The sequence below is a fragment of the Mesitornis unicolor genome, unplaced genomic scaffold (assembly GCF_000695765.1).
Source record: "Mesitornis unicolor isolate BGI_N332 unplaced genomic scaffold, ASM69576v1 scaffold10983, whole genome shotgun sequence".
In the NCBI taxonomy this organism is placed as follows: Eukaryota; Metazoa; Chordata; class Aves; order Mesitornithiformes; family Mesitornithidae; genus Mesitornis; species Mesitornis unicolor.
In genome coordinates this window covers 29,392-40,484 of record NW_010175447.1, presented here as the reverse complement: position 1 = coordinate 40,484, position 11,093 = coordinate 29,392, and the positions used below count along the sequence as shown (strand labels likewise).

Sequence of the window (11,093 nt, the reverse complement as noted above, 5' to 3'; positions counted from 1 at the left end):
GAAAACCCTTCTGGGCTTTGAAAAGTGAGCCTTACATTTAATTGTGCTAATTGCTGTTGACCAGCCAAAACCACTGGCATTTTGGGGCTGTCTTTTTATCCAGCAACCCTCATTTTCTTCACTGCTGGTCTAGTGGTTGCAGCCGAGTCTTCAGCGGAGAGCTCTGTGCACCCCTGCTTGACATAAATATTGATGTATCCCTAATTATGCTTTGATTTCTCTGGAAGAGATATGACCTTTTTTAGTACAGTGACTAGCACACTAAGTCCATGTAATAATGATGCTATCACAAATGAGAGCTAAATTAAAATACCATTCACAGGCAATTTGTACAATATGGAATTCGAGTGTGGGCTAACCTGGTCTGAAAGCCATTTTTTCAATGCCTCTGGAGCACTGCAAGCTTTTCTACCCCATGGCTGTACAAAGTAATGTGTACAGAATATCACATGTTGGATGGGACCAACTGGCAGCAAAGCTGTTGGGGCTTTGAACCTCTTGGCATTTGTAATGGGTGTGAGAGGAAGAAGGAAGGAACAATAAAGAAAAGAGTAAAGGAAAGAGAAATGCAAAGTGAAGGACCTCTCTGCATTTTGATAACAATTCTTCCGTAGCATAGGGACGTAGAACAGAAAGACGCTGTCTGGTTGATGGAGAGCTGTTACTTGCTATTGCCAGAGCCATACCTTAGAAACCTTAAAAAAAACCCCAAACAACAAACAAACAAAAAACCCAAACCACTACAACAACAGAAATCCCAACAGGTTTTGTCTTTGAACTATGGAAGATACAGGTTTCTTCATCTTTCCTCCTCTGTTGCCCTCATCCTCCCACTTGCAAGTAAGGATGTAAGTGAGGTTCCTTTTTCTCATCTCCAGCGATAAAATCTATCCATGAACATTTTAAAACCATTTATTGTCAGTGTTGTGCCAGAACTTACTTTTACCTTCAATAACTCTCGTGTCCTCGGTGCTAACACATCCATTTCTGGAGAGCAGCCAGGTCCCCTCTGTGGTGGCGCTCTGCCGTGCTGTCCCAGCCATGCATTTTTCCTCACCTCCTGTCTGGCAGGCTCTCCATTTCCCTGCTCCATGCAGAAGATGACCTCTAACGCCCAGAGGACTCTGGTAATGTGATCTGGTGGCTGCAGCAGAGAAAGGTGTCAGCAGTGCTGGGTTGTGCCCACAATCCGGTTATCGGATGATGTGAGATCTGGAGAAGGACATTTATCTTTGTTTCCCCTGCAGGCTCCAGTAATAGTCACACATCTCCATTTTACAGTAAAATTGCTATTACCATGCCAATTGAATTATTGATACACACATTACAATATTTTCAGTATCCTGTAGCAATGAAATCTGACTCTGTGCCACTTGCTGCCCTTTAGCTTGTGGCATGGTGTGCAGTCCTTTTGGATGTACCTGTGCGGTACCCACGGCTCCTGCATTCACACTCCATGTTCCCAGGCACCCGTGCATTACGGCCATGATAAAGCAGTTTTCACATAACCCTGACTTCTTCATTAATTGCATGCTTTCCACTAATTTTTTTAAATCGTTTTCAGGACTAGTTGATATGTGAGTAATGTAACTGGGGAACAATGGTTGAAGTTAGAGGCTCTCACTTAGCAGGAACGTCGGTCATGATTGATTACAGCTGTGCACGTCATGCCCTCGCCTGGCTCTTTCTCCCCACTCAGGGGGAGTTGGTGGTACTGCCCAGGTCTGCTGAGCATACATACATTAGGCACATATACATCACATGAAGATTGTTAAAAACTTCTGCTGGGCTTCTTTCACCCCCGTCATTGAGGACAAGGTGATACTCACATTGTTATGTACCCATCACATCACTCTTAAAACTCTTAATGATCTTGGTCTCACCTTCAGTCTCATTTGGGACTATAGCTCTGCACTTCAGCATGGTTTTCTAACCGTACATACCGGTGCCAGTCAACACAGAATGGCCAGAGTAAACATTCTGGGGTACAATCCCTGCTTTTGTTTCTTCTTGCTACACAAATTATCTGTAGCACTGGAAAAGGTTACAGAAACCTACTGAAACCTGGCAATCGGGCTTGTGGGAAGAAGAGGTGCCATTTGTGTCTGTGTTGGTTCCCACGTAACTCCTACCTTAACTCAGAAGCAGCTCTCATCTCCTGGGGCTGCTGCTTCTCCCCCTCCCACCCACTCACCCCTTATGGCCTGCAGGTATTGGGCTGCAGCTTCTCTCATATTTTTGCCATGGCTGAATTAGCACATTTTTAATGAATGCCTTTTTCAGCACCGGTCAAAATAGTCTCGAATTTTCATAATTCTCCACTACTCCATAAAATCCATAAAAATAGTTTGCTTAAATGCCATAGCAGTTCTTTAGGCTTATTATCATTACTAGTTTAGAGATCATGGCTCTGTTGTAGAAAGAGTTATTTAGATATAGCAGACTCAGAGAGTTTATGGTTGTCTGCTTTTCCAGATAAATTGAAATGATGAGATCAAAGAGCAAATGATTTTAATTTTTTATATAGCACAGAGCAATTTATTTTGAATCTGCACTTTTTATTTCAATAGCATAGGGTGTCATGGAATAAGCAAAGCACCTTTCTGATGTGTAATGGGTTGTTAGTACTACGGACCCAGATCAGCTAAGATTTTTTGTTCTCACACCCATCTCCAATAGCCTGTACTTTGCAAATCACCAAGAGGATACACAGAGCTTGCCATGCTGCCAGGTAGAGCTGCTGTGGTGTCTTGCTGGCTTCTGCTGCCCAGCAGGACTGCTCCAGGTTGGCTGGAGACCATCTGCCCATGCATGGTTATCGGGCTCTGCCCTCTCCCTGCCTTCAACTTCGCAACTTCGCTGCGTCAGCCCAAGGACGGCAGCTAAACCCTGCACCGGGCCATGGAGCTGCTCTGACTGGTTGACCCCCAGTGGGTATGGTTGAACTGGGATGTGAAGGGAACAGAAGCCTCTTGCTTGAGGACAGGATTGGTGGCAGGAGCAGGAAATCCTGGTGACTATGAAACTCAGAGAGGGAGCTTGTCCTGAAGTTTATGTTGCGTCAAGGTTTTGACTTACTGATAAAACCCAGGAAGGGAGCAACCCTGGTTGTGTTCTCTGTTGGACTGTGTTAGTGCTGAGGGCTGTCCAAGGATGGCTGTGATAACCCAGGTTTCTCTTAAACCCTGGCACTCTGTGGTAAAGCTGACTGGGTGTAATTGTAGCAGATGCTGGTACTGGGTGTACTCTTGTAAACATTTAACGACTATTGATCTGTAGAAAATGCCAGTTCTCCTTTTTGCATTTATTAGATCCTGTTGGTCAAGCATGTAGATCAGAGATATTCCAAAGCAGGTAGATAATGAGTGCTCTTATAAAAAGCAGATAAAAGTCACACTAAAGCTTTTTTAAGTACTTAGTTATTTATTCACAGTAACAAAATCTTGATAAACATGGAGTCTGATTTTTATGAAGTACTGAACCTCCTGGATTCTAGTGGAAATCAATGTTGGCTGTTGGTGCTCAGCATCTCTAAACGTATTTGTGGTTTCAGACCCAGGTTAAACCCCCACTGACTTCAAGCACTCCTTTAATCAGAGTAAGGACAGCAGTATTTAGCCTCCTGACAGTCACTCTTCTCGCAGCACTGTGTCTCTCTGTTGCTCTGCTTGAGTCATGGATAAGATTTATAAGAATAAGAATAAGAATAAGAATAAGAATAAGAATAATCAGTGTTTGTCCTCTGCAGAGAGCTCTGATCAAGGGTCCCGCTCCTTACTTTGCACAGAAGCATCTCTATTGATACCCTCACAGCCCTGAGAAGTATTTGCAGCTTGGGCAGCAGTAACACAAGAAATTACAGCTGTTGCTGATGATTAAAAATACTTTTTCCAAAATCATAAATGAAAATGCTAGAAAAGAAAAAAGAAAAGAAGAGATGAAAAGAGGCGAAAAGAAAAGAGGCGAAAAGAAAAGAGGCGAAAAGAGGCGAAAAGAAAAGAGAAGAAAAGAGAAGAAAAAAGAGAAGAAAAGAGAAGAAAAGAGAAGAAAAGAAAAGAAAAAAGAAAAGAAAAGAAAAGAAAAGAAAAGAAAAGAAAAGAAAAGAAAAGAAAAGAAAAGAAAAGAAAAGAAAAGAAAAGAAAAGAAAAGAAAAGAAAAGAAAAGAAAAGAAAAGAAAAGAAAAGAAAAGAAAAGAAAAGAAAAGAAAAGAAAAGAAAAGAAAAGAAAAGAAGAGAAAAGAAGAGAAAAGAAGAGAAAAGAAGAGAAAAGAAGAGAAAAGAAGAGAAAAGAAGAGAAAAGAAGAGAAAAGAAGAGAAAAGAAGAGAAAAGAAGAGAAAAGAAGAGAAAAGATTACTGTAGGGAGTATCCTGTACTGAACACCCAAGCAATGTGTTAACACAAGCAATGATAAGGATCAAAGAGCTGTGATGCCAGCCTACCTCAGTGCTCTGTTCTGTTTGTATTCCTTCTAAAGAAATCTAAAGATCACTTTGAACACAGTGTGTCTGCATCAGGGAGTGAGTTTGTAGCATTTCTTTGTATGCTAAGAAGGAGGGAACATCTTCAATTTTAACATATTTTCATGGTCCAATACACAAGCATGAATCTCTTCACTAGAATAATTGCTTGTCTGTATCCAAGGTTAAAAGTTAGCCGTTTAAATGGTAACTTTACAGGAGCAATCATGTAAAATGCAGCAGAGCATGTGGCATTGGGGATGGGGCCTTATTATTGATTCTGGATTACCTGGGAGGAGACCTGGGATCCCAAAACTGATCTCTGCACCTCTCCATCATTGGAAAAAATCAAGCATTTCAGCCTAGTTTACCTTATTCTAGGAAATTCTCCTCCTCATTACTTCAAGGCAAATATTACCTCATCATCACATGCAAAACAACATACCAAGAGATAAATTCTTTCCAGTCCAAAATAGGGCTATCAGCTTTTGCACGAGGCAGCATCACTGATGTCTCACAGTGACTCATCACGCTTCTGATCTGCTTTACTACCTAAGGCAGAGCCTGCTACCAAATAACCGTAAAATATCTGCTTGTTTTCTCAGTTATTACTACTTTACGGCACCTGTTGGATGAGCAAATTCTTGTTTAATAACTTCCAGGTAGATCGCCATACATTATAAAAGGGAGGGGATTCTGCAGAAATGCGCTGTTCCAACACAGTCATTTGCTGACATCTGGTAATTTGTAAACTGTATTTAACAGATCTGCTGTCTGTGCTTGTACAAGCATTTCGGAGCAGATGAAGCCATTAGAAAGCCTTTTCCTTTTGGTGGAAACATTCCATAATTTGTTGCCCTTCTTTGTGTTTCAGAGAGAGTAAAACAAAAAGCAGTGTCTAATTTAAATTTACATTTCTTGATGTGTAGGATTAAAGCCAAGTTTTCTTTATTTTATACAGCAAGGGAAACCAAGGAAAGATACAAAAATCGGGCAGGACTTACAGGACATTCCTATTTAAGGGAGCAAGAAGATCCCATTGGCTCTCATTTACTCTGGCAAGGATTAAAGTAGATCATCAGATAATTAGCAACTATCAGAAGAATATCAGATGTCCAGCAGATGAGAGCTTGAGTTTTTCCTACATATTTTTCACCAAGACTTCCTAAGAACAAAGTGCAGATTATAGAAATGTAACTTTTATAGTTAATAGGAGATTACAGCAAGGGATTTACAGTGGATGCCACAGAGCTCATCACAGCAAGGGCAGCTTTTAATAGGAAAAGAAGGAAATATCCAAGTGCTGTTTCTCTGCGGGATGAAAGGTCCAAGAGGCCAGCTAACAGTCCACCCATGCACAACACTGGTACCAGCTTGGCACTAGTCCTACAGACTCAGCAGCAAGGCCAAGGATGAACAGAAGTGCTGCAGGAGCTTCCCTGCCTGTCTCTCTCCATCAATACATCAGGTCTAGGAAAAGCAGAGACAGCATCAGGCTTTATGTGGGATCTCTCAGCTGGGCTCCACTCCCATCTCAGATCTGAGAGGCTGCGGTGATTTGTATCTCTGAGTATGTTTTCAGTTCATTTTCCTTTTAATGATGCTAAAGAGAGGGCTGTCAACACAGAGGAAGATGTATCTGTCACTCCGCACCAGTCGGGTTTCTAGCATCAGGCAGGCTGCTGCTTGGAGCTGCCAAGAAAAAATGCTCTGGTTGGTTTTGTTGGTGGTTTTCTGAGGAAGGAAAAAATGCCAGCACCGATACCTGATTGACTCAGAGCATACAAAGCTGTAAAGAAAATATGTGCCTAAAGATTTTCCTCAAAACCCCTTCCAGATGTCACCATGATGCTTCAGGGTGCCTCCTCTTGCATGTCCCTACCCTGTGTCCCAGGGACCTGGAGATGAGCACCATCTCCCCTCCTTAGGGGTGCTTGTGGGAATCTCTGGCTGCAGCATCCCATGGGAAGTGTCCATCAGAGGAACACAGCTCATAAAGCATGTTCTAGGCAAGAGGTATCCAGCTTCTACAGCAAATGCAACTATTTTCATGCAAAACCACACTTTTTTTTAAAGGTCACCTAGTTTTCCCTCAACAAACTCTCCGCGTCGACACTTTGGGAATAATCCCTCTACTTTTATCTCCATACCAGAGCAGCACCTGCCTGTGGAGTGCACTACACTATTGACAGAAGGGTTGGTGATACTGTTGGCCATCATTAACATTATTTATTTAGCGCCTGGCAAACACAATCAGGCTCTTTGTGTTAGGCACTGCCTAAACAAACTGGAAGGAAGACAACCTGTTCCCAAAGAAGGTGTTATTTAACCTGTTAAATAGTGGGCTGCAGAGAAACAGGTGGAGGGAAGCAAGGGCACTGAAGCTTTTGTGCTGATCTCTGGACTTTAGCATCATTGCTTCCCTCATTGCAGCCATACCTGGGAGAGGAGCGAGGTCCTGGCTGCACTAACTGAGAGCATTAACTGGTCAAATGGATGAAGATATCCTGTTGGTGTTACCTTTTCTGGAGACTTCTGAAATCACTCTGGTGCCTGTTGGACACTGTATTCATTTTTTAAAAGCGGCAGAATGAGTGCACTTAATGATTAATATATATTTTAGAAGGACATGCTTTTTAAAAAGACAAGAAATAGTCATTTGCATTTTTCAGTTGTGGTGTTTTTCAGTCAGGAAATTAGCTCATGAGAAAAAGAAGCAAGTGCACAGTTATTTCTTCTCTTGAAAAAATGCCTTTCCATTGAAAAGACATGTTTTTGAGTCTGCAAACAAGAGTGGCAGGGGATTTCATTTCCCAATATTGCTTTCCAGGTAGAGGAAGAAAGGAAGAAAAATCATGGTTTCGCCAGAGGGAGAAAATGTGGTGTTTGAGGGGGCAGATGTCAGAGTTTTGAAGGGTGTCCAGGACTTGCAGCACCTGCGCTTCCCAGTACCTTCACTGGGAAGAATGCCTGGAAAAATTTAAGAAGGGGATGAGGTGGCAGAGTCAAGCACGTAGTTCAGTGAAAATCGTGTTTTTGGAGGTTTTGAAGAAAAGGTGAGAAATTGATCTAGGTGGTACTCTGGGTACCCTCAAAGCAAAGTGTGGAGCTCTGGAGGCTCCTTCAAGCTGCAGATGTCTGGCATTTCTGTGACATTGCTTCATGTGCTCAAGCTGAGCATTTTGCTATGCCGAGTCACAGAGTCCACTTTGTGCATCCTGCACATCTCTGGGCATGGTCTTTGGCTGTGCTTTGCCATCTCACTCAGCTCCCGGGCCATGGAGCTTTGCCAGGGGCTGAGCTCACCTGAAGGAGAGCTGCTCCCACAACAGCCACTTTCTCTTTCCATGAAAGTACTTTAACATCAAAGAGTCAGCAAAACATGCTCATGACTGAACATACGTTACAACTACACATTTCTTGAAATAAGGAAAAGATATTAATGTTCATAAACCAAAACCAGCTAGAAGGAAGCATCAGCAGCTTTCAATACATTTGTTTGTTTTCTTTTTCTTCCTATCCTCCTTACCTTATGTTAGATTGCTAGTAACTTCAGGGATTTGAGAGAGATTTATATGTATTTACCCGGTTTTGGTCTTCTTTAAAAAAAAATATTTGTATGCTTTAGTCATGAGCAGTTTGATGTTCTGGTGCAGGGAGGATCAGTGGTGTGCTCGCACCCTTATGTGAAGTTTTCCTGCACACTGGTCTTTTCCACCTAGTTAGACAGTATCACATTTTGGACTGACTAAATACTTGGTTTTGCCTGGCAAAGCAAACGAAACTTGAACAGGTCTCCCAAGTCTCACAAAGGCAAAACTCCCACTAATGACAAGGAAGAAACTGCTTTCCTTGAGTGAAAACTCAATGCTAAGGACATTGGTGCCAGCTTTCACTTCTAGCCACACAGGCATTTTGGAGGGCTGTGGTGGAGATGTTGGCTCCCCACACCCTGGCACCCTGAGCAGTGCCACTGCCCTTGCGGCTGGGCGTTCCCCACCTGAAATGCTCAGCATTGCCCTTTGCCCATCACCTGGCAGACCATGCGGCCACTGGAGCCCGGCCTTGGTGCCTCTGAGGGTAAAGCCGCCAGCAGCAGCCTTGGTGCAGCAGCAGGTGGACAGCAGCATCTCATGTACCAAGGGTTTGGAGCTGCAGAGGTTTGTCACGCAGTTTGGGAGCAAGATCTGGTATCCAGTGAGACACGGACCTGTAAATCCAGCCTCAGCATGGAAGGTATCTGATCCCACCAGGGGCCAACAGGAACTTTTTAAAGACTTGAATGCAAGACAGCTGCTGTGTCTGGCTTTAATTGCAGATGAGGACAATAGAGGAGAAACCAGGCCAGGACGGAGGAGAGTGGCCTCTCATTCCTTCCCAGTGAGGAGAGGCAGGGCTGAGCATGCAGCCGTCACTTTGGCACAGACACCATTTAGGTCTCTCGCTGTCACTCTGTGTGTGCAGCCCATATGGTACATCGGAGATTTCTCTCTCCTGTTTACTTCTGTCCATTTTCCCATGTGCCATCAGCCCTGGAGCTCTTTTTTCTCTTCGAGTCTCTTGGCCGTCAGACTGTAACTCACAGGCCATCTTCAGAGGAGGCGGAGCAGTAAAAGCCCAAGCCTGGCATGATGCTGGAAGCTGCTTCTCCAGCAAGACCTGGAGAAGACTGGCCTTTCAAGGGAGCTCTCAAAGTGTCCTCTGAAACACAAAACTGTTTACCAGGTTACAACAGAGTCATTTGCTTGATGCATGTAGTAAAACACTTGTAAATTTGTAGTGCAGGGAGGTCACCTAGTTTTATGATGGGTTTACTGCTTTTTTATAAGGTACTTCTGGCTGACAGCAGTCAGCTGCAGCTCAGGGCTCTGCAGGTTGTGGCCTAATGAGGAAAAACTCAGAGAGGGGATCCAGCATCTTTGATATAAACTGCTCAGTGGAGGCCTGCTCTCCCAAAAGCAGAAAGCACCAAATAGCAAAAAACTGTTTCAGTCCATGTAGCTTCTCTCCATTGACATGTAGCCCAAAAGGACTTTGATTTTTACCTCTTGTCCACATTCCTGTTTCTCTGAGGAGTGAATCCTGCCACCTCCTCTGAGCTTTTCTACTCCGATATTTTTGTTAGCTAATGTGGATACTGAGAGATCCCTGTAGCCCAGCTAGCTACCTTAAAACTACAGAATTTTAATGGAATATTTGGTGTAAAGCAATAGCCACAGAAATGCAAGCACTCTCAAACTTTTACCTATATGCAGAAAAAAGGATCTATTTGAGATTGTAGTAACCATATAAAATAATTTTGATAATTCTCATTTAAAGATGGCTCCAGTGATATCTTGCAAGCGTCTCCAGCCCATTCCAGAAAGATTTTATTTAGTCCATGCTGCAGTGACTGTTTTCTTTGGAGCTGCGACGTTCTTCACAGAAATATGTTTACCCCCAGCCCATATTTACTAAATAGTTGCCAACTAGGCCTGGGTTCAGCAATGTTTATGGTGCTGGTGTTATGGGGATTTAAACAGAAAGCAACAAAAACCATACACAAACCAGAGCTTTTAGCGGTTCTCACTGGCAGTTGAGAAATGCTTGCACGGGGTCATGGGGTGGTTGTCTCAGATTCAGAGATGTCACTTGTCTGTGACTCAGACTCTCTCATCTTTCAGTAAAACCATGCTATAGAAGAATAAAAGGTGATTTGTGTGTGTGTGTGTGTGTGTGTGTGTGTCTGTTCTTTCAAGCAGCTCCAAGACCCAGAGAAAGAGCTCTCAGGATGCCAGAGCCAGCGAAGTCCACCTCTGCCCCCAAAAAGGGCTCCAAGAAAGCCGTGACAAAGACCCAGAAGAAGGGGGATAAGAAGCGACACAAGAGCAGGAAAGAAAGCTACTCCATCTATGTCTACAAGGTGCTGAAGCAGGTCCACCCCGACACGGGCATCTCCTCCAAGGCCATGGGCATCATGAACTCCTTTGTCAATGACATCTTTGAGCGCATTGCTGGAGAAGCCTCCCGCCTGGCCCACTACAACAAGCGCTCCACCATCACCTCCCGGGAGATCCAGACGGCTGTGCGTCTGCTGCTGCCGGGAGAGCTGGCCAAGCATGCCGTGTCCGAGGGCACCAAGGCCGTCACCAAGTACACGAGCTCCAAGTAGCTGGATGCCACCTCTCCAACGGGATCATTGAGCACCGGACCCTCGGCACAAGCACAGGTAGGCAGCCACGGTCTGGATAAACGTCACAGCTATTATCCACAGCAATTTACAGCCTTGGGATGAGCATGCGAAGCTGTCTGGTGGAAGAGGAGACGGTGATCTGGATGTCGGCTGATTCTCATTGTCTGTCTGGGACGTGCAGCTGGTTCTGTGAGGCTCGTGGAGGAGGCCTCTGCTTTCACATCTCATCCGAAGGACTGACTGACTGCAGTACATCCAAACTCTCCTCTGTGCTTGGCAAACATGCATGTTTGGTGCTGGCAGGTAATGCTGTCAGTGGCAACACAGAGACACTGTCTCTGAAGTCTTCCTGTTTGGCTGCTTTCTCACAGTCATCCGAGATGGGCACCGAGGAGTCAGCGCTGGCATCCTCACACTCATAGCCCAAATCCGTCCTGGTGTACAATGGCACAGCCTACCCCGTG

General features: G+C 44.2%; 1 protein-coding gene across 1 annotated transcript; it reads left to right on the top strand.

The window, feature by feature from the left end:
• Nucleotides 1–10,221: 10,221 nt before the first annotated feature.
• Nucleotides 10,222–10,608, top strand: LOC104538255 (histone H2B 5-like). Its single transcript, XM_010181398.1, has one exon. The coding sequence runs from the start codon at nt 10,228–10,230 to the stop codon at nt 10,606–10,608; it is 381 nt and encodes a 126-aa protein (XP_010179700.1). The 5' UTR covers nt 10,222–10,227.
• Nucleotides 10,609–11,093: the final 485 nt, after the last annotated feature.

Coding starts and splice junctions, on each gene's coding strand:
- LOC104538255 (XM_010181398.1), top strand. CDS start 10,228: ATGCCAGAGCCAGCGAAGTCCACCTCTGCCCCCAAAAAGGGCTCCAAG.